Source organism: Trachemys scripta, chromosome 17 (assembly GCF_013100865.1).
Source record: "Trachemys scripta elegans isolate TJP31775 chromosome 17, CAS_Tse_1.0, whole genome shotgun sequence".
NCBI lineage: Eukaryota > Metazoa > Chordata > Testudines > Emydidae > Trachemys > Trachemys scripta.
The window spans coordinates 20889029-20911979 of record NC_048314.1 but is presented as its reverse complement, the minus strand read 5'-3'; the positions used below and the strand labels follow the sequence as shown (position 1 = coordinate 20911979).

The following is a 22951-nucleotide window of genomic DNA, read 5'->3' as shown; positions in this document are numbered from 1 at the left end:
GGTGCAATAGCCCATCATTATATTTTTTTAATCCTTCAGCAAATTCTCACCTAGAATATTTTTTCAGTAGCTATAGAGCTGAGTGGTTCACTTCGATGTGTGTAGAACTTAATAACTCTTTAATTATCTCATAGCTCTCAGTAAAGCAAGTACTGTACGATATAATACTTTGGCATAATGTAAGAATCTCTCAGTGCAATGATTATTTCTTCTAAGCTATTTTAATTGGCTGTTAACCCAAGAGTGTCTCACACCATTTTTGGACAATAATCTATCCCTTAGTTATGATGAAATCTTTAGCCCACGGTGCGCTTGCTTGCTTGTCTTTCTTTTAGCCATCCTGTGCTGCTGCCTGTTTGCCTCCATGCTACAAAAGCTTCTACCCTTCATGTTCGGGAGATAGCTCCCTACCCACACTCCACAGGGCATCCAGTCTCATACAAAATAATGCAAACCAAGAGCCGTGTAACTGGAGCCTTAGGGCCAGGACCGTTGTGCATGGTGGGATTGTGGAGCTGGTGTGACCCTGGCAATACATTTCGGGAGGGATTTTAGATTTCTGGTCTCTAAGTTGTTTGCATCATTGCAACTTTTCAGACACATGGAAGAGAGAGGAAAGAACTTAGAAATAAATACATTTTGTTTTGGGTGGGGGGGTGGGGTTGAAAGGAAACAAAGATTTGCCCAATGCACCAGCCAGTTCCACAAGCCTAGTTAAGGAAGAAGGTATCGTTCTGAGGGACTCTTCACGAGCTGGGAAGTTCTACCGGTGGATGTGGCATTGTGGAGCATTTCTCCCTTCTCTCCTTCTGCTCCCTGCTTTTGGACAGTGTTCCAATGGCACACAGAGTTCATTTCAATTCCATGGTAGCTGATCAAATCAAGAAGAGGAGAGGGGCTGGCTCTTTAGGCTCCAGTCCTGTAACTGACCGCACTTGGGCACATTCTGAGCCTGCGTGCAGAGCCTGGCTGAAATCATTGGTAGGGACAGAGCCTTACAGAGTAAAGTCTGAGTGATCACCAAGCATTGCTGTCCTCTGGATCAGAGGGCTACTAGAAACACGGAGACAAACCGCTACGTCTGCGTGACTATGTAATGACATTGTGTTGAACAGCCAAGTAGCTAGAGAGACAGCAGTGTTGTAATCGTCACGTCCTGTCACTCAAAGTGCTACCATCCCTGCATCTAGAGTCGACTGGAGCGGGCATCCCCACGCCAATTGGTTTACTGCGTACAAGATCTCACAGCAGGTCATCTGCTTGTGTGCCATTGTGTCTACGGGAAACAGAGGCGTGTGAGTGGAGAGTTTGCAGTAAGAGAGGTTAATGATGTCCAAGTTAGTCTCCCGCTGGCAACATGCCAGCAATATGTATCATCCCTGAGCCTCTACAGCCAGAATTAGAAGTAGGAGCAATGTCCATTCTCCAGCAAGTTTGTTTCCTTAAAGAGCGGCAGAGGGATGTATAATGAAGGATCTAACCCAATATCCAATGAAGTCAATGTAAAGATTCCCATTTTAGCATGGTAGAATAAGTTTGAAGGATTGCCTCACTACATTCTTCTCAATCTGCTGTTCCCCCACTGTTAATATCCCAAGACTTGCTGCTGCTTGTTCTGTTGAACTAGCAGCCCTCCTTCAGCCGGGGCTCAAAGTCTGCAGCATAGATGTTGGCGTTTCCTCCTCTTCACATGCAAATGCTCCAAGAATTACGATGGTAGATGATCACCAAGTTGTTGGCCATTGTACTAGAGCACTGGAGCCTTCAAGGCAGATCCAGAATAACTGACATGGGTTTAGTATAATTATGCCCTGGGATATTATCTGAGGGACAGCAAGAGCATGTGTCAAGTAGTGGAATAAGAGACCCAAGAGAACATGTTTTTTTTTTTAATATTAGACAAGCAGGAAAATTATATGTCCTAATGCAGAGGTGGGCAAACTACGGCCCGCGGGCCACATCCGGCCCATGGGACCGTCCTGCCCGGTTCTTGAGCTCCCGGCTGGGAGGCCAGACCTCGGCCGCTCCCCCACTGTCCTCCCTCCCCTGCAGCCATGCCGCTGCGCAGGCAGCACTCTGGGTGGCGGGGTTGCGCACTCCTGCCGAGCAGTGCAGCAGCGTGTCTGGCTCTGGCCAGGCGACATGGCTGCCACACATGCTGCTCTGAACGGCATGGTAAGAGGGCCGGGGGGTTGGATAAGGGGCGGGGGTCCCGGGGGACAGTCATGGGACAGGAAGAAGGGGGGTTGATTGGAGTGAAGGTTCTGGGGGGCGGTCAGGGGATGGGGGACGGAGGGTTGGAAAGCGTGGGAGTCCCGGGGGGCCTGTCAGGGGGTGGGGGTGTGGATAGGGGTCAGGGGACGGGAAACAGGGGGGGTTGGATAGGTGTGGGGTCCCGGGGGGCCTGTCAAGGGGCAGGGGTATGGATAGGGGTCAGAGCAGTCAGGGGACTGGGAGCAGGGGGGGTTGGATAGGGGGCGGGATCCCAGGGGCCGTTAGGGGCAGGGGATCCCAGGAGGGGGAAGTTAGGGGACAAGGAGCGGGGGGGTTCAATGCGTCGGAGGTTCTGAGGGGGGCAGTCAGGGGGCGGGAAGTGGGAGGGGGTGGATAGGGGGTGGGGGCCAGGCGGTTTGGGGAGGCACAGCCTTCCCTACCTGGCCCTCCATACTGTTTTGCAACCCCAGTGTGGTCCTCGGGCCAAAAAGTTTGCCCACCCCTGTCCTAATGGAAAGAGTGTTCCAGTAAAGCTACCAAAGGCCAGAATGACTTTGAGATACAGGCTATCTAAGAGTTGGTCACACAGGTCAGAGGGCTTGGAGGTAGTTGCAACTTGTACATCTGCCTTTTCTTAGCAGATGTCTAGGGTTTTTGCACTTGTGAATTTCTACAGCTTGCTCCGATGGGCTTGCACGACCCTCTAGCATTCTCTGGACATTTGTTCCAAAGTGCGGCCAAATGTCTAGGTGGGTGAATTCTTGTAAACTGGAAGGGAAAACTAGACCGTCTCACACAGTGGGAGCCATTATAATAATAATAAATGGAGATATCCCATCTCCTAGAACTGGAAGGGACCTTGAAAGGTCATCAAGTCCAGCCCCCTGCCTTCACTAGCAGGACCAAGTACTGATTTTGCCCCAGATCCCCAAGTGGCCCCCTCAAGGATTGAACTCACACCCCTGGGTTTAGCAGGCCAATGCTCAAACCACTGAGCTATCTCTCCCCTCCTCCATTAGACTCATAACAGCTCCAAGTGGGATGCTGCAACCCAGAGTGTGAATGAAATCCAAATAATTGGATGTGATATTTTGGATGGTGAGGACGATACCCTGCTTATCCTGTACTATATAGATACTGCAGCATACATGGTGTGTGGGATGGGTCCATGTTTAGAGCGCTCTGCAACACCTAGGCCCAGCTGGACTCTAGGCCTTGTTCAGCTGGAACGCTACATTTCCGGGCTTGAGGAGAGTGGGAAGCTGTTCAATTGGACGTTTAGAAAACATGGAGAGGAATAAAAGAGGAGGAGATGGAAATGTGCCACTGACGTGCTGTGAAGTCGAAGGCTCCTTTGGACCCAGTGATGTGTCAGTGGACCAGTCACCTTTGGTACAGTGCTCTGAATACATTATCACAGCATATCACCTGTTGGCGTCTGAATATCCATGACTTCACAGACAGAACGCATTGGTCTGCCTTCTGTCCCCTTTCCTTTCTTTTTTTTTGCCCATTTTATCATGAAAGCTCAGGAGCTCGTCTCTAATACTTGCCGAATCACTGCTTGCTGATCTCTCTCTCTCTCTCTCTCTTTCTCTTTGTTTATGTCTGTACCTTTTCTCTGTATGTTCTGTAGAGGATGTAGCAAATTTAACAGCCAGTGATGTGATGAATCGGGTAAACCTTGGATATTTGCAAGGTAATTCTTTTCCCCTGGGAGTCAAGCTTGACTCGCTGCACCCAGCATAACAAGATCATGCCAATTGAGTCTAACCCACACCCTCGTGCCAGTTTTCACCTTAGACTGATTTGAGCCTTTTAAGCAACTATTTGTGGGAGAGGATTGGGAAAGGACCATCCTGTATCTGCACCACAAATGGAAGATCCAGTAAACTCACAGAGAGAGAAAATTCAGTGACTGTTTGCTAGTTGAAAATGTTCAAGGAAATTACAGCTGTTAATTGCCTCTTTAAAAATCCCTCCACTGCAACTCGATTTATGGCTGTTGAAACCATTGGGAATTTGAGACCCAGATTTTTTTTCCTTGGCAGAATAAAACAGGTTGGGATAAACTGCGACCTCTCTGGAATATGGGCCTCAGTGTTGGATTTAACTTGCCCCAGACTTGTACACTTCTCCAGATGCCAGAAAGACTGAGTCTGAGACAGTCTACAAAGCACTTTGGGGCCGGCCAATGAACGGCACTATAGAAATGCAAATATTTCATTATCTTCTTTTAAAATACGTGTACTGGGATCAAAATTTAATAGCCTTGTATAATTTAAAGGACTGTTTTCTACTAGGTTTTGTTGCTATTTTATTTCAAAACTCCTGTGGGAGAATCTCAAAGTGTAACAAAACCGTTTTAGGTGTTCTTAATGGTTAGCCCCAAGTCATCTGTGGATGCTTGACTTGACTCAAAGGAGCAAGGACCAAATTCTGTTAGCACCCACGTTTTACCTAGTCTGAGCACATTGTTTACTCTCCAAGAGGATGGTCTCATTCCAGCCTGATGGGATTTATTTGCAATTTCCCCCTGACTCAAATCTCTTAGTGGGAGCTGAATTTCGTCCTGGGTTAAACATTAACTCAGTCCCTGACTGAAGCATGCCCAAGCTATGAGGCTTTGTAGAAAACAGGCCATGCTGAAAGAAGTTGAAGCATTTAAGGGGAGGTACCCGTGGGAAGGGATTTTAACTACAGATTACGGTCATCAAAGTTCATATGATTTTGATGGCTACAGCAAAACAAAATATAAAGCAAATCTTTATGTAGCAATCCTCTGCCAAGACCCTTTTAAATCAAACCCAAAGATGAGCAAAAAAAAAATTGTCACCTATTTGAATTTCCAGCCTTCATTAGACCACACTTAAGGTGAAAAGTTGGCATTTCCCTATAAATTGTGTGCTTCGTCCGAGAAATGGCCCCAAGTGTGGTTTCATGGAAGTCCCACTCAGTTACAGTATATTGCCAGCTAGTCAGTCCAATTTGTTAATCCATGTCTTAGTGACATTTTTTTGGCCTGAAGCTCTTTTGATTTATTATGCTGTAAAGGTGCAGATTCCTCAATGGTCAGAGGGTTATGAATTCATACTTACAACCTGATACGCCAGGAGAAGTTTTAAAAAAACAAAATACGTACAGAAAATTTGTTAATGTTAATATTATTTTTTGGCTCTTCAGCCAATCTGAATTCCATATTTATCTACGCGCTCATAGGTTTTTAGTCAGAAGACCAAGTTTATATCTGGACACTCTCTAAATTGGTCTAGCGAGCATATATCTGCAAGATGGGCACAACAGAGTCTCTGATCCAGAGAAGACAATATGGCAATATACTGGGTGGGTTAGCAGTGCTTTGGTCTAATGCATGGTTTGGCTAGGAAAAGTGGCTTCCATGGAGCAGGAGAACCTGCCTCTACCAAAGGTATGCCCACTCCTTCCCCAGTCATATGGCAAACTGCATTTGTAATGACCAAGCGGTAAGAAGTTTTAAATGTCTCTAGCCCTGCTCTCATGGCATTGCTATGCTTCTGCTCCCTTTTCACTGTAAGGCTAAGCATTGGGATGTGATCAGCTAAAACCAAACTGTCGGAAGGCTATAAATATTGATTGGTTGCTCATGGCTGTGGTATTCTAGACGTAGGTTAGAATGGTACCAAACAGCAGCTTCCCAAAAAGAAGTGCACGATTCACAACACTCCATAGTAACTGACCCGTCTTCCTTCATCACCATGGAGATGGTCAGCAGACCCCAAGGCCAGCAGTTAGTGGGAAGCCCGAAGAGGGAACGATTTGGGATCGAATCCCAGAGGTGGGGACCTGCTCCTGAGAATGCGCTTTGGCTTTCATTGACTCTGCCCTCAGGGCAGATAGCTGAAGAGTTCCTTCTGAGCGGAGACATGCTGAGGCAGAGGGGAGCAGAGAGCTGGAGACCAGACTAGGGTAGGTTATTTAGGGATTTACAGGATTTCATGCATGTAAAAGTGAATTGGCAGCCAATGTAGAAAGTGAAACTCAGGTGTAACCTGCTATTGAAAAGGTGCCCACTTATATTATGCATCGTGGCCATGTGTAATACACTAGCTGAAGGTGTGGCCTTCCAGGTTAATCCTAGCCAAGGTGCTTTGCTCCAACCTTGAGCTAAGAGGCATAGATATCTGTGATGCACCTAGAGGAATGGATGCTGGCTTTTGGCCAGCTGAAGATGAAAGAAACTTGCTCCAGGCTACTGGTGTCCGTGTGCCTAGGGATAGAGAGGGGACTAATAGGGGGAACGCTGATAAGGCCGTGTGTTAGACTCCCATTTTAAGCAATACCCTTTGTCCATATCTCAACTATCTTTGGCTCCTCGGAGACTCCTCTGTTCACAAGCTGTGGAAATAAAAGCACAACCGTTTTCTGCTCCTGGTGGCAAGTGTAACCATTGTCAAGGCTAGTTGTTTCTCTCAAATTGCCTGGTGTATGAGATGTTGAAAAGACAACGCAGTCCCAGATCCAGCAGAAATGTGGAGCTCCAACGTGCTCCTGGATTTTCATTGCAAGGAGACCTTGACAGCCCTGACGGAGATGGGGTGGCAGGCATGTTGCGTGGGTCTGTTTCTGAATGGGAGGAAGGAATGAGAAGGGTCAGGAAGGAGGGATTTGATGTATATGACTGCAGGGTGGGGCACCATTAAACCCTTCAACCTCTGAGGTTTCACTGTCTCCATCTCTAATGTAGAGGGTGTGAAAGGACCACTCTTTGCCTATAGCACAACATAGTGTTTACACGGCTTAGGGTCTTTAAAACAAGCTATTAGTGATGCCACAGGAATAGCTAGTCTGTGTAGTCATTACAACCAGTTTATAGATTAATCTCTGATCTAGGTATTAGTTTTCACAAAGTTCTGTACAGTAGCAGATAATGCATGAATGTTATGGCTTAGCTGATTTTCCATTAGCCTCCAGCGCTATGGGGTGTACACACATACCCATCTGGAGGCCACTGATGCAATTATTATTGGTAACTGGGAAGCCTATCATTACAGCCATACACAGGGCATCAGTGTTGCCAACTCTGCAACATCACTTTGCCCAGCATCCCAGGAGGGGACAATTGCTACTATTTGTACACGCAATTCTGAGCAATGCTTCTGTGCTGACCAGATGTGCACACGCTGCTGTGAGTGTATTTATGTGTGAGTAAATTCAGTTGGCACATCTGCCCTGGAAATCAAACATTTGCTGTCAGTTGTCGTCATGCCTCTTTGCACACTCATTTGGCCGTTTGCTCAGGCAAATCTATTTCATATTTTGCTTGACTTGCTGTTATAGAAGTCTTGGCCTGTTTACTGAAAAAGTATCTTCTAGAGTTCCACTGGAGAACACATTTTAAAGGAACAATCAATTATATCGTAATAATCAAAACCAAGGGAGATGTAACAAGAATTGAAAAGACTGAGGGGCTGGAGGGAAGCTTCAGGCATAGAAGGAGAAACAGTAAAGTGGAGAAAACACAGGCATGAGATAACATCTGTTCAGGGAAGGTCTGCTATTGCAAGCTATAGCAGACTATGGCACCACTGAACATTTTCTCTACGATAAAACCTTGACTACAATTTCAAAAATTGTGCAAAAATCTAATAAGCACAGTAGATGGTTTGCTGTGATGACGGAGTATTTCAGATTAATATTAGCGATGACGTCCCAGTGAAAAGCCTTATAGTGAGTTCATGTAACTGTCTCAGTCATTACTCTGCCCTTGACTTACCTCTCTATTAACCTGTCATCCCATTTTTCCATCCTGTACGTAATGCATCTTGTCAGTGGCTGTCTGACAACTGTTCATTGCTTGTCAGCTCCCAATCCCATTTACACTCACAGAGCTACACGCTGATGAACATAATTTTCTTGACTGCTGCACAGATGGACTTGCATTCATTTCACTCATGATCTTGTTGCTCAGTTACTTTAAAACCAAGCCAGAGCTACCATTCAGAGCACTATTTACTCTGTGCAACATGAACATGATGTAACTAGAGCATGCAAATAAAGATACCCATGCAATTATCTTGCTGTCAGCATTGCTGAGGCTAGTTCTATGGAGTATTATGTTTTACAAGGTAATTTATGATATGCATGTGTTGATGGCCATGAATATTTCCTGATGAACTTGCTAGGAACTCAGAGTCTTGCTATTGAATTCTGTCATCATTAAGTACCAAACTTTGCTACAGTCCCATATGCTCTGAAACTACAAGGAGTTTTCTTTGGGTAGAATAAAAAAATAATCATGTAAATAAATCCTGCTGCTGGGCTAAGAGTAAACTAATGAACAAGGGGAAACCTGCGAATGTGGCAAAAATCATACAGCCGATGGGTATTATAGTTGCCTTGGACAGCGTTTTGGATGCGTATGGTGCACATAGTGCAGTAAGAGTAACGTCACATTTCTCTTTGCATTAAAACAAGGTAAGACCAGTTCTTTACTTTCCTTAGCGATGCCATATGGTCTGAGATAGACACTAAAAATTGTCCAGCACTGAAATACCTGAGCTGTGTGGCTGCCATCAAGTGCTTTCAGATGCCCGCATGTCCTCAAGCAGCCTGCCTGGCACTTTGAAAAAGTGCTGGTTGAAAGTTCAGGAGAACGAATGAGGAAAGTGTAGGGCCTTGCTCTGGTGAACGCCTATAGACTTGGAAGATGTTCCGTTCATTCCTGGGGACAGACAAGAGGTTTTGGCATAAGCAGGGCCGGCTCTAGGTTTTTTGCCACCCCAAGCAAAAAAATTTTTGGCTGCCCCCCCACCCCAGCCCTGGGCTTCCCACCCTCCCCCCCGATGCCCCAGAGCTGGGCTCTCCCCCACACCCCACCAGCACCCCCTGCTGCCCCAACTCTGGGCTCTCCCCCCCCCACCCACACCCCCTGCTGCCCCAGCCCTGGGCTTCCCCCCACCAGTGCTGACTCTGCCCACTCCTCCTTGCCTCCAACCGGTCCGGTGCAAGCAGCGGGGCTCCTGGGCCGTGCCTCAGCTCAGGGTCCCTCCAGCCGGGGCTCCCACCTCCAGGACCGGCCGGACCCAGGAGGGCAGAGCCGGGGGACCGCCCCGGCAGGGGGCTGAGGAGCCGGGGCAGGGCAGCCCCAGAGGGAGTGGAGCCCCGGAGAGCAGGACGCGGGCCCCACATAGCAGCGCCCTGGGCACCGGGCCCCACTATGGCCCCACTGCTACTGCTGTGCCTGGCTGCCCTGCTGCAGTCCCTGGATGGCTCGGGCTGCGGCCCTGGGGTGCAGCCGCCCTGCGGCACCTGCAGGCAGCTCTTAGTGTCTCGGAGCTCGCCTGGCCATAAGGTGCGGGCGCTGCTCCCCGCCGCGAACCGCAGCGGCCCCAGGGCGCCCCCTGCCTGTGCAGGACGCGCTGCTGCTGCCAGGGCCAGCTCTAGGTGTGCCGCCCCAAGCCAAAAAAAAAAAAAAAGGGTTGGCTGGAATGGTGCCCCTGAAAATGTGCCGCCCCAAGCACGTGCTTGGTTTGCTGGTGCCTGGAGCCGGCCCTGGGCATAAGGATCACCAACTGTAGGGGTTGTGTGGAGTGCATGAGGGACAGCATGCTCTGGAGTGTGACCATAGGTGCCTGGGAAAAGGAAGCCGCAGACAGGCTGTGTGCACAGTTGTCAGGAAGCTCTATAAGAGAGAAAGTGGCTGAGGTAATAGCTTTTATTGGACAAACTTCTGTTGGTGAAAGAACCGAGCGTTTGAGCAACACAGAGCGCTTCGTTTTCAGGTCTGCATGGTTGGCAGCTTGGCTAGCTGTCTGCGTATGGTCCAGGTGGGTACATGCGTGGGCAGCTATCACAACCGGCCCTTTGTGCTGCCCTGCTATTTTTAGCATGCTAGGTGAAGCAGAGCTAGCGCGGGTACGTCTAAGCGAGCGGGGAATGACCCCCTCCCACCTCCCAGTAAGTGACTGCCCAGCAGTGGTCCATGCCCCAGCCCATTCCAGGAGCGGGATCAGACCCGGAGCCCTTCAGCTATCAGAGTAGGGCGCTCCCAAATTATGAGCGAAATCCTGGCTTTAGGGGTTGGAGCTCTTATTCTTCAGAGAGAGAACGGGTGCGCAGAGGAGTTAGTGGTCGCAGGGCTCACCGCTTGCAAACCAGCCTTGCCATTTCACCTGGGCCACCTTACAGCCCCCTGCTAACCTCCTGTCTCCTGGTCTATGCAGAGGGGACGGGAACCTGCTCGCCTCCACCAGCACCTTTAAAACATGCTACCACAAGCTGATGTTCAAATGCTTTTTCACACTAATGCATTATGGACTCCAAAGGCAAGCTGCTCCTCACAATCCCGTTTGTCCCCACCTGCTTTTGTGGTGCTGTTTGTCATGTTAGTGAGGCTTTGGCTTGTCTGGTGGGAGGCACCCAGGTACCAAAGCAAGTTGGGTTGAGCCCATCTTGCCCATATTGGTTAAAGTGCTGCTTTCACTGGGATAGCTAGAGCCAGGCTTGGATGAACCAAGGAGGCCTGGTAGCGTGTAAAGTAAACCAAGCCAAAAAGAGCCATGAGCCACCAAGCACTGTTGTAGCAGGATTTGTCATCGGGCTAACCTGGCAGACACGCTGGAAGTGGGATTTTAGAGCACCATTTCACACATATTCTTTAGCACATCTGCTTCTGTAATTGTAATGCATTGGGGAGAATTGGGAAACGTCCAATAGCCCCTATGATTCCCCATTTTCAAGTGCATGTGCGATTTAAAAAACGTTCACTGACTAATCCAGCCAAGAGTTACCAGTGATCACTCCAGCCACCTGCGTAACTTTGCTGTTTTTCACCCCTTGCAGATGAAATGAATGACCATCAGAACACATTATCCTATGTCCTGATTAACCCGCCGCCGGACACCCGACTGGAACTCAACGATATAGTGTATGTATGAACGTAACACCGAGTGTTTGCTGTGCAATGCAAAACGGTGGGAGAAAATGGCTAAATGTCAGCTGAGTATCTATATATTTATTTTTGAGATTTTAGCTGACACGGGTCAGTCTCATGCTCTGGGGACCCAGCCATGGAGGAGGGATGTGGCGAGCAGCAGGAACCTCTGGGGTGGGGTGCGGGGACAGGTGGAGTGGAGGAGGGATGTGGAGAGCGGTGGGAACCTCTGGGGCGAGGAGGGGGCAGGTGGAGTGGAGGAGGGATGTGGAGAGCAGCAGGAACCTCCAGGGGGTGGGCAGGTGGAGTGGAGGAGGGATGTGGCGAGCGGCGGGAACCTCGAGGGGGTGGGCAGGTGGAGTGGAGGAGGGATGTGGCAAGCGGTGGGAACCTCAGGGGGAGGGGCAGGTGGAGTGGAGGAGGGATGTGGCGAGCGGCGGGAACCTCTGGGGCAGGGGGACCAGTGGAGTGGAGGAGGGCTGTGGAGAGCAGCGGGAACCTCTGGGGTGGGGGGGGCAGGTGGAGTGGAGGAGGGATGTGGCGAGCGGCAGGAACCTCGAAGGGGTGGGCAGGTGGAGTGGAGGAGGGATGTGGCGAGCGGCGGGAACCTCGAGGGGGTGGGGGGGGGGCGGGGGGAGGGGAGGAGGCGTGTGGAGAGCGGCGGGAACCTCTGGGGGGGGGGGGGCAGGTGGAGTGGAGGAGGGATGTGGCGAGCGGCAGGAACCTCGAGGGTGTGGGCAGATGGAGTGGAGAAGGGATGTGGCGAGCGGCGGGAACCTCTGGGGCGGGGGGACCAGTGGAGTGGAGGAGGGATGTGGCGAGCGGCGGGAACCTCCAGGGGGTGGGCAGGTGGAGTGGAGGAAGACTTACCAGGCAGGCAGCAGCAGCAGGCGGTGGGGGGCCTCAGGGAGGGGAAGACACTGAGCGTCCACCACAGCCCAGGTGTCCGGCGGGTCAGTGGCAGCTGCTCCAGGGAAGGCTAAGCCTGTTATCTCCCCGCCCCCCCGCCATGAGAGTACTTGTATTTGTGTAGCAAGTTATTCACATTCTGCCCTGAAGAGGTGCTGCATCACATCTGCTCATTTATACTGGTGTCAATCTGGAGTAACTCCACTGATAGCAACAGAGGGCAGAGCGCTTTGGTAGCTTTCCCCAAGAACGCCTGTGCTTGGCAAAGAGCTCGGGAATACTGATGGGCTCGTTCTGTTTCTCCTAGGTACTTAATACGATCCGACCCTCTCGCTCATGTAGCCAATGACTCCCACAGTCGAAAGAGCAGCTGCAGTAACAAGCTGGACCCGTGCAATCCTGAAACCAGAGATGAGACGCAGCTCTAAACAGCCTTGCCACGGCCCAGGTCTTCGTCTCATATTGCTACTGCATGGAACTGGAAGAGAATTTACTATACACTGGACCCAAGGGGATGGATTCTTTGGGGACAAAAATGGATTCCAGGTGGAACACTTAAAAGAAAAAAATCCAGGGAACACTAATTGTCAGTGGGTTCCAATGCCCTGGCAGATTCCTCTGCATTGCACTAAGAAAATGTAATTCCCAACCTGGAGTCAAGCGGCTTAGAAATGCCTTGAAAGGAAGCTCTTCAAACCTCGGCGTTAAAGGACAGTTGGCCAAATAAAAGGCTCGAGGATTCATACAGTTATTTGTTTTTAACTTTTTTTTTTTAATATATACCGCAACTAGTGAAACAGTCTTCATTGGTACTGGCAGACGTGGCCAAAGCGAACAGAGACTACAACTGAAACCTGATTGACTAGAAGGCTCGGGCTGAAAAACACCCCCAAACACTGCCGGTCACGTTGTACCCAGTGGAACGTGGAAGTGTCAGGGCGAGAGAGAAAATTATCATGTAGCCTTTTTATTTATGTTTTCAGTGGTATCCTTCTCACTGCAGGCTACCCAATCGTCCTAATGTTCTTCAGCATTTGTTGCCTTGTTTTCCATTATGGGGAAAGAGAGAGATGGGGGAGGGAGAGAAGTGACTGAGACATCACTCACTTTTAATTATCCATATTCAGTTCTGATATGATCGCAAATCATGCCATTGGAAGCTCCAGCAAGCTGCTGAGGTGGGACAAGAAACCCCTTAAGCTAGAGGGCTACTGGAAGTGTGTGATTTGTCCGTAGGCGCTGGGGCTCTGAGCCACAGCCGTTGTCGAATTACAGCAGTCTATGTTTATCGTTCTGTCAAAAGCCTGTGCCAAATCCACCGTTCCTTTTAAAGTCTCATAAACAGGCAAACTGAGGACCAAAATCATCCCCGTGCTGTGTTCATATCTACATGGAAACCCTGGTTCAACTGGGCCCCCAGACTTGCACCCACCCCGAGACTTTGCCACATCCCCGCATGTCAAATACCAGCTCTGGCTGGCAGTATTATTTAAACGGGCAACCGTCCTAGTCTAGCCATACGTACTGAGGATTAAAGTCTCCTAGGGTACAAGCCGCAGTTTTACAAAGAAGGCTGCTGTAGTCACACACACGTTAGGATAACTGAAGTCTCTTATCGAGATAGAAGATAAGTGCAGCTTTATTGCATCTGGATTGGACGTGGCCAGCACCTCTCGTCTAAAGACTTCATTAAAGCCACAACTAGGGCGTCACTGTCCCCTATTGCGCCCTGCAGCCCACTGGAAGGGTTGCTATGGCTGAGCCACAATGCTTTACTCGAAGTGCTTGGTTACAAAGGGCCTTAGGCCACTAACCGCCACTTTAGGAGCGAAGTCCACTATCAGCTACCCCCGGCCCGCACAAAACACCCGCTCAGCTGCTGCCTAACCCAGTCGGTGCCTCAACCCACTCGGTGCCTCAATTTTCACTGTAAAAGACCCTACACGCCTAAGATTCTGCCTCTGGGCCATGTGTGCTGTTGCCTTAGTCTGGGGGGCTGGATGCCTGTGCCCCAGGGGAAGCGAGGCCTTATCTCACCGGCCAAGCCCATGCCAGTAGGTGCTCAGAGGGCGCCCAGGAGAGTGGCTCCCTGGCCAGAGGCGATAGTGGTGCTGGCCCCCATTTTATAGTTCAGGGCTTAGCACCCTCACCTAAGATGGGAGCCCCAGCTTCAGGTTGAGGGGGAGAAAGGCTTGGAGCAGGGGAGTGCTCTGACACTGAGCTATGGGATGGCGCGAGGGGCTTTGGCTCGCTCTTCCATGTTGGATAACTAGAGACATTGGCAGAGGGGAACTGGCTCTTGGCTCTCCCACCACTCAGAGTTGGGGGGGGGACCCGAGGCAGCCATCTCAAGCACTCGTGCTCAGGGGGCTAATGGTTATTTAAGCCCAAGTGGACCAGGCTTTAACAAGCTAGACTGTGGGAAACCCACCTGAGTGTGTCCCATAGCTGAGGGGTAGAACACGTCCTAGAGAGGTGGAAAACCCATGTTCAACTCCTTTCTCCCTACCACGCAGAGGGGGGAATTAACCCTGGGGAATGTGGGTCTCCCACAGCCTGGGTGAGGGCACTAATCACTGGGCTGCAGGCAGGCGGGCGGGGCAGCAGCAGCTTCGCTACCTGTAGGAGAGGTTCACACCTGTGACTTCCACGCAGCGCTAGACACCTCATTGCCACCCAGATTTAGGCACTGACCTCCTTGAGAGGGGTGGGGGTCTATAGTACCCTTCTCATTGCCCTCTACCATTGACTAACCTCAGCGGCTTCCCTGCTCCGTGCGCTGGCTTTTATGGAATCCACTCCTAGGTGCCTCTCTCTTCCCAGTCATTGTAATAGGGAGCCAAGGCTTCAAATCAGCCCTTGTGATGCTCAGTGATTTTTCCAGGTGCTTAAAAGTTACCCTCCCACTGTTCAACAGACAATGCCCAAGTCTCTTTGCAACTCTGGTCCAAAATTTAGTCAATAGGCCTCATTTCGTACCAGAGTCCACGTCTACAACCACTAACACATATAGGTAGGTTATGCCAGTGACCTCATGTCGTTACAGGACTAGGCCCTAAGAGAAAATTGGGGGCTCCAGGAGGGAGTTTGGGTGCAAGGCTGGGGTCTGGGCTCTGGGAGGGATTTTGGGTGCAGGAGGGTGCTCAGGGCAGGGGATTGTGGGGGTGCAGTGCTTATGTCAGGAGTCTCCCAGAAGCGGCGACATGTCCCTCTGGCTCCTAGGTACAGAGGGGGCCAGACGCCTCTGCGTGCTGCCCCTGCAGCTCCCATTGGCCACGGTTCCCTGCCACTGAGAGCTGACGCTTGGGGCAGTGGTAGCGAGCAGAGGTCCCGTGGCTGCCCTTGCACTTAGGAGCCGGAGAGACATGCCAGCCGCTTCCAGAAGCCACGTAGAGTCGTCGTCGGCCCCTTTTCAACGGGGCCTTCAGACCTCTGGCAACCCGACACACTAACAGGTCACAGCAGGGCTGGCTCCAGGGTTTTTGCCGCCCCAAGCAGCACAAAAAAAAGACAATCTGGTAGATTCATTTTAATTCCTTTTACTGGATCACCCAATCTTGCCCTTCACTAAGTGTCCAGCTGCTGTAGTCACAGAGGCTCGCTTGAAAGATGCTGCTGAAATTCAACATCTCCCCTACACCCTTCTTTTATGATCCCCTTAGCACCCCAGCCTCCTGGCTGTGCCATGTGACACCCCCTCCCGCCTCCCCGATTCTGGCCAGGGCCAAGCTGGGACTCCAGTTTTGGTTGATCAGCTTCATTTCTCCAGCTGGTGAAGTCTGGTGGGGTACCTGCAATCAGCCTTGTTTCTGCTAAACATTTCCCAGCAGTGGGCAGGGCCCCATAGCAATGGCTCCTGGCAGCTGCAGCTGTTTTAAGCACCACGTTGTCTAACCTCTCCCACTGCAGGGGCTACAGGATGTGGTGCAAAAAACACCAGCAGGCACCTGCCCCTTGTCTATGGCAACACCGCCCCGTGACTAGCACTGGGGGAACTGAACAGATGTCAGCAACAGGGAGAAAATGGGTATGCAAAGACCAGAGCATGCTGCTTCTTTAGCATGCTCAGCCACTGCCGGCCCAGGGAGTACAGAAGGTAACTGACTCAGGAACAAACGGGAGGCTTTTCTCCTGGCATTAAACTATAAGTGCTGGAGCAAACACCCAGCCCAGCTCATGCGCTTTAGTCATTTTAAAAAGGAAGATTAAAAAAAACACAAACAGTTTATAGAGACTAGCCCCCGAGGTTGAAGACTGGGCCTAGAGTCAGCCACCTAAGGAAACATGGCCTGATTTTTAACGGTGCGGGGCACTTGCAGCTACCATTGAAGTCCAGGCAAGCTGCACTGCTGAGTCTTGAGCAAAGCCGGCCCTTCACCTCTCTACTCCTTCGTTTTCCCTCTAAAACTGCCCTGGATACTGGGAGACACAAAGATGGCTAAAGCCCTCACAGTACATGCATCCACATACCTCCCTCCTACCCACTTCCGTTTCCTGGTAAATTGCATTAAATGCTCCTTCGCCACAGCTCCAGAGCACTTATGAATTACGCTGAAGCTTAATCTCATGAAAGCCAAAATGCAACAATTCGTATGAATTTAGTGTTGCTGTTGCTACACTGTCGCTTATTTTCTATGCTGTTTCTGCACTCGTGTTCTTTGCGCTTGTTAAGGGACAAGTCTCTTATCTAAAAAGCTCGCCCCTCTTTTAAATAGCAATTTCTTAACAGCAAAATCCTGTTAAGTTTGAGAAGGGTCTTTCCAGTCATTCCCCTTAACTCATTTACTGATCGACTGCAAGCTCAACCTTTGATGGTAATAGACTTTGTTCAGACTCTCACAGCATTTGAGGTACCAAAAATGTTAATATCTTTGTTATGAGCCTCAGAGACAAAGTTCTTTTATATAGTTTTATAACTGGGTAAAACTATATGTACAAGTAGCTTTTGCCTACAGTAAAGATGTGAATGTACAGAATAACCTCACAATACTAGTCAGCATAGTACAATCTGGCCAATTCTTATTAACAGTTGCATTGACTAAACAGTAGAGAACTTTCTATAGCAGAAAAACAATGTATTTTTCACCTATTTTTGCACACTTTAAACTGTTGATGTGTAAATGGTTTATTTGAATGCCAAGAGACTAACAAAGTTGTTGACTTTATATACTTTTACATTCATATATTAAAACAAGAGATTTTTGTGAAAATCCTGTAAAGCACAATGACAATGTCATGAAGTTCCACTGGACATCACTGAGTGGTTGACCAGGGATTGAAAGATGAATGGACACAGCAGCTTTGTTTATTTTCACAAACATCTGCCATTCGTTCCCACACAATAAAAGTTGTTTGCTAAACGTGTTGTTTAAAATTGCAGTTTTAAACAGCCAATAAAAATACAATTTAGTGCTTAGAGAATTGTGCAAAACCAGCAATATCTGTGTCCAAAGTCCAAAATCATCAATAAGGTGTTAACCTATGATTCATTTCCTGAAAAATCCTAATATCGGGCATTTGCAATCATGGGGTAACCAGTATAAAAAACGATTTCTCCCTTACAGATGAGACAATTCCTCCAGCTCTGCCTTCCGCTCCTGACTCTGATAATTTTGTATCATTGTCAGTAAACCATTTCATACAAGTATTCCAGTGGCACCTGAGCTTCCGTTGTAGAGCCACCCAGCTTCTCAAGTGGCTATTGACACATTAAATAATACATTATGAAAGGAAGAAAAGCTTTGGCTGGAGCTCCCTGCTTAAATGCCTTCCTGACCCTGAAATTTAGTATCATGGGGACAAGCACTGTAGTTCAAACTCTCTCCTTGGTGTGGCCTAGAAACGTGCCAATGAAGAAAGGCTTTTTCAGGCCACAGAGCTCAGTTTTGCAGACTACTGCCACAGGGCAGAGTGCTCCAGAGCCTGGAGCTGTGAGGAGATATCAAGGAAAGAGCCTGGCATGCTGTACATTAAAGTGCCAATTTTACATCATCCTCAATTCCAGGTTGCATCCTGCACCCCTCCCTATAGCATCCCGGTGGGAAGGAACATTTGCTGGGTTACGCATTCTCTCTACAAAGCAACAGAGGGTCCTGTGGCACCTTTAAGACTAACAGATGTATTGGAGCATAAGCTTTCGTGGGTGAATGCCCACTTTGTCGGCTATGCATCCAACGAAGTGGGCATTCACCCACGAAAGCTTATGCTCCAATACATCTGTTAGTCTTAAAGGTGCCACAGGACCCTCTGTTGCTTTTTACAGAACCAGACTAACACGGCTCCCCCTCTGATACTATTCTCTATACAGTTTGCCCATCTCTGTGTCCTTGTGGTTCAAGTTGCTTGTAGAAGGCAGCACAACTGCTTGCTTTCTCTCCAGCCACACCCTTCAGTCATGGGGTGTCTTCCATGCACTTAAGTGTGTTTTTAAGCCCTTCCTTCTTACAATGAACTCTTCCCACCTTCACAAAGATGATTGAGGCTTAAAATATAAGCGAAAAGAAAGAGGCAGATCACTAGGCATCATGTAGGAAGACTTTAAAACCTGGACTAGGTTCTGCGTAGTTGGTGCTGCCAATCAAAAACCTTTTAATACAGTTTCCTACTTCAATTAAATTGTCATATCATAATTGGAATGAGACAGACTTGTGTATGGAAACCACACAGCAATGTTTAATATGTTGCAAGCCTTGTGTTTCCCAGACACAGTGAGGAAAGTAATGAACTTCATCTCCTGGTTGGAGTTCCCTCAGTACAATGTTGCGTGTCTTTGGAGAAAAACAAGCCTACAAATAACACATGATGTGGCTAATGTTGGGCAATTAAGGGGTTTACATTCATTGGAGTATCTAGATATGCGCCCATAGGTACACTGGTTGTTTTCAGCAGATTTCAATTATTCATCCACGCAATGGTGAAAAGAGTTTATTTTCAGAGTTAGTAGGAAAAGTCCGTAGGATCTACAGCAGGTAAAGGAAGCAGCATTAAACTTTCCCCTGAATCTTCAGCCATTTGTAGACCCAGACTCAAACAGAACCATTTTTGAAGTTTTGAAATGTTTGGGTAACAAAGGTTTTTCTTCTTCCCATTTATTTCTCACTGGGACGAGAAGTGTCAAAAGTATCATGAGAAAAGATATTCTTGCAGGATATCTGAGAGGAAGTGACAGAAGTCTCAGAAGCACACCTGTTCTCCTGAGATTTACAAGTCATTTTGCAGACTCAAGAGATTCAGATAGTTTTGATAATCCTCAAACTGTGACTATGTTAAACCAAGTCTAAATTACAAACTTCTGGAGGGTTTCCAATCCCTATTTTTCACTCAGGTTATAGTAAAACAAAGCCATAATTAGACACAGAAATATCCATTTGTAAAAGAAGTTACAGGTCAACTCTATATACTCTTGACTTGGTATGCCTTGCTGTGTGTTTTTTAGGCTTGGCAGAATTTGATTTTTTTTTTTTAATATAATTTTGATGGAAAATATCAATGTTTGTTTTTAAGCACTGTTTAAAATTTTTACTGATTTAAATGTTCACAGTTGCAAGAAACTAAAGGGAGCAGACAATCATTTAATGACCGTAGACATTCAGATTCAAAAAGTTAAAACTTTGCTGCTGTTAAAATACAAGTTATTAATATCACATCACGATATATAAAGCAACTATACTTAAATCAAACTCTAGTAAGTTCCCAAGCAGCACTTTTCTTATTTTGCCTATCTGTAAATTTCTGTTACCACAGAATGGAAATAATTGGAATGGAAATAATTTTTTCGTCTGTGAAATTGATGTTTACTGACATTTACCGATAAAAATCAAATCCTTCCAAGCCTAGGCATATTACCTGCGAATGTTCTGCTTATGGTACGTGCAAGACGAACGCTCCTTTTCATTTGACTGGCTCCCTGGGCTGAGGTGGTGTGTAAATAGGAAGTGATTCTATAAGTAGAGAGAAGTAATATATAGTTTATGTGTGGACAGTGCAACGAAGTGCACTTCCTGCAGCCATGCATGTTTTTAATGTTAAAATCTAATTGGAAGTGCCAAACGGTCATCACAGATCAGGCACTTAGTACTAGGGGTTATTTACTGCTGCATGCAAGTTTGTGGGTGTGCAGTCATAAAGTAAGGGTTTATAATACTGCACGTTTTCAGAATGATCAATTAATTGCACAGGAATTCACGACGCACACTGAAAAAAGATGCACTGTATTTGTTTGAGTGATTGCGTCCAAATCAAAGATCACATTTTAAGGGTGCTAAAAGGCAAAGTGTTAAGGCTAACCCAGCTGAGTAGCAGAACAGTGAGTTAGGTTGGCAAAAATGATAAATATAGTATATTAAATCATAATGGTTAACATAAGAAAAAACCCAAACCAACACACATAGAATATGCATGATTTATTATAATACCAAAAACCTTAACAGTGTTCTGTGGTACTTTGACAATGCTTCATTTTGTTTAATATATACATGTATTTTACAAAAGAATGACGCTTTTACAAATTAAAATCTTACAAATTTCTATGGTGTAAATTTATGGTAAATCTAATGAAATGTAAAAAAAATCGCTTGTAGATATTTAGCTACAGCTGATGAAATTCTAAGATCAAAGGTTTAATTTTCTATTTCTTTAGAATTGGTTACAAGACTAATGTAAAAATGAAATACTTTATTTTTGTAATGCTCCTGAAAACGTTAAGGCATCAAAGGGAAAATTATGTGTCCACTTAGAAAAGGCTGTTTTAGAAGGGGATCATGGGCAAAGTCCCACCTTTGTATGTAGTTTTAATGCTCCAAATGCGTTTCAGTTGTTCAGAAAGCAAGAAACAGCAGTATGGTCTATGGCATACAGTACATATAAAACTGACATACCGACTGACAGTGGTCTTGACCACAAACCAATGTCAGAGGCATGAAACAACACAGTTACATAGAATTGCTTCAGGTGCTTATTTTCATTTTTGTTCTTATTTAGAAGACAAAACTAAGTATTCAGGAAAGAAAAAATAGCGTATCCAACAGCCAATAAGTACAGTACTGAGCTCTGTTGTTGGCAGCCATAGGCACAATTTTATATAAAGGCCATCATTTAAAAATACTATACAACAGGGCAAGGTGCCTGCATGATTAATGAGGAATTAAGTAACTTATGTATATAGAAAGCAGTTATGAATTTTCTTACCCTAGAATGAAGGTTGTAATATTGTCAGTCTTCAGGAAAGTACAAATATCTTCAGAAGAATAGTTTGTTAATTTTCTTTTCCTCAATAGCTCAGGTCTAAGAAATGTGCCAGGAGTGATGAGGAATAATTGCCTGAGTAGGGCAAGTCTAGTTACTTGATATTTCAGAAAATATAATAGAAAAGAGTCAGATGGTACAGACAGGAACTCTCAACACTACATGCCGTGAACTCCAGAAGGCAGGCACTTCTGGGGATAGCATCACTGCTGTGGTAACCACAGGTATCTAAAATATTGCCAGACATGCTGCAGGATATGAGTTTTGTGCACTTTTGGTTACCCATCAGTTGTCCAAAAGTTACTGAGTGAGAAGGAAAGAGTCTCTGAAGTTGATTGAACTAGCTTGGCTAATCTCTAGCAAATTACCACCACACATACTTTCTGAAGAGTATGTTTGTGCTTAAACAAACCAGTGAGTCTGGGAGAAATGCAGAAATAAGCAAAATATGAGATGGCAATGATATTTACAGATTTACTGACAAATTCATTCCTTGCATGGTCTATGTCCATTTACTGTTTTATACTGCAAATATGGACTCAATTTGTAGATCAACATTGAAAGGGAAATTTGAATAGCCAAAAATTTGTACAGCGCATATGTACTTCCTATTAAAAAGCGCTTTTGACTCCAAGTGTGAAAAATATGTATGAAAAAATTGTCACATCTATATTTCCCAGAAGGGAATTCACACTCCTCCAGGTCAGCAAGTGCATGCATTTTTATTAGCAATTACATATTGCAATTCCAGGTTTTTCCACATATGGGACCCTCTTTTGTGAAATGTTTTGAAATACACTGTAGACAGCCAACTGGAGATTTGTTTTTGTACAAATATATGTGAAGATGCTTCACACTGGTATGTAAAAAATAAAGTTAAAATAAAACTGCTGCATGCAGCAATAGCATACACTTTTGTAAAGGTTTTTGACGGGGCTAGAAAGGGGAAGCGAGCTGATGTTTTTGAAGGGGTTAGAAAGGGGAAGCGAGCTGTAATTTTGAAGTCAATTGAAAATCTCCTTCCAAAATCCCAAAGCTCAGATAAGCGACCAAGCCCATTTTGCAGCACTCTAAAATTGTGAGATATGTGTTGTGATTTTTTTTTAAAAATTCAAATGTTTTCAAAACTCCCTCCCTTAACTTAACGATGTTTTGTATGAATGTTGTGTTCCAGCCCAAATCAATCTAATACCAACAATATTAAAATCCTTAAAGTAAGGCTATAAAGGGCAATATCTTATCCTTACTTGCAGAAAAAAGATTTCACCCCCGTCATTTGATAAGGAGATGCTTCATTGCACCGTCAATGTTAGAGGGTCCAACCCAATTTGCCCTATATTTTCCCCTACATACAGTATGTAAAGTCTCGGTCACCCAAAGAAACCACTCATTGTTTGTTCAAAAACCAAGAGAAAAGTCCATCTCCCAGAACATTCAAAGCATTGTCTACCCACAATGGAAGAGGGAAAAAACTAGGTGGAAACATTTACAATCACAGGCTTCCAAAAATGTTTAAAAATTAAGAAAAACAAACCATCATCTTTAAGCATTACCCATAGGGAACGATAGCTCAGTGGTTTGAACATTGGCCTGCTAAACCCAGGGTTGTGAGTTCAATCCTTGAGGGGGCCATATAAGGATCTGGGGCAAAAATTTGTCTGGGGATTGGTCCTG

At 46.8% G+C, this 22951-nt stretch overlaps 1 protein-coding gene across 4 annotated transcripts in view; it reads left to right on the top strand.

The window, feature by feature from the left end:
• The window catches only part of KCNT1 (potassium sodium-activated channel subfamily T member 1), a 134093-nt gene extending 118945 nt beyond the window's left edge, over positions 1-15148 (top strand). For 3 of the 4 annotated variants that reach the window (XM_034751933.1, XM_034751932.1, XM_034751931.1), the window contains 3 exons: positions 3851-3913; positions 11035-11119; positions 12342-15148. In XM_034751933.1, coding sequence (XP_034607824.1) covers positions 3851-3913; positions 11035-11119; positions 12342-12462 — 269 coding nt within the window. In that variant the 3' untranslated portion in view covers positions 12463-15148. The remainder of the gene's footprint in view (positions 1-3850; positions 3914-11034; positions 11120-12341) is intronic. The other variant, XM_034751935.1, reaches the window with a different exon arrangement.
• Positions 15149-22951: the final 7803 nt, after the last annotated feature.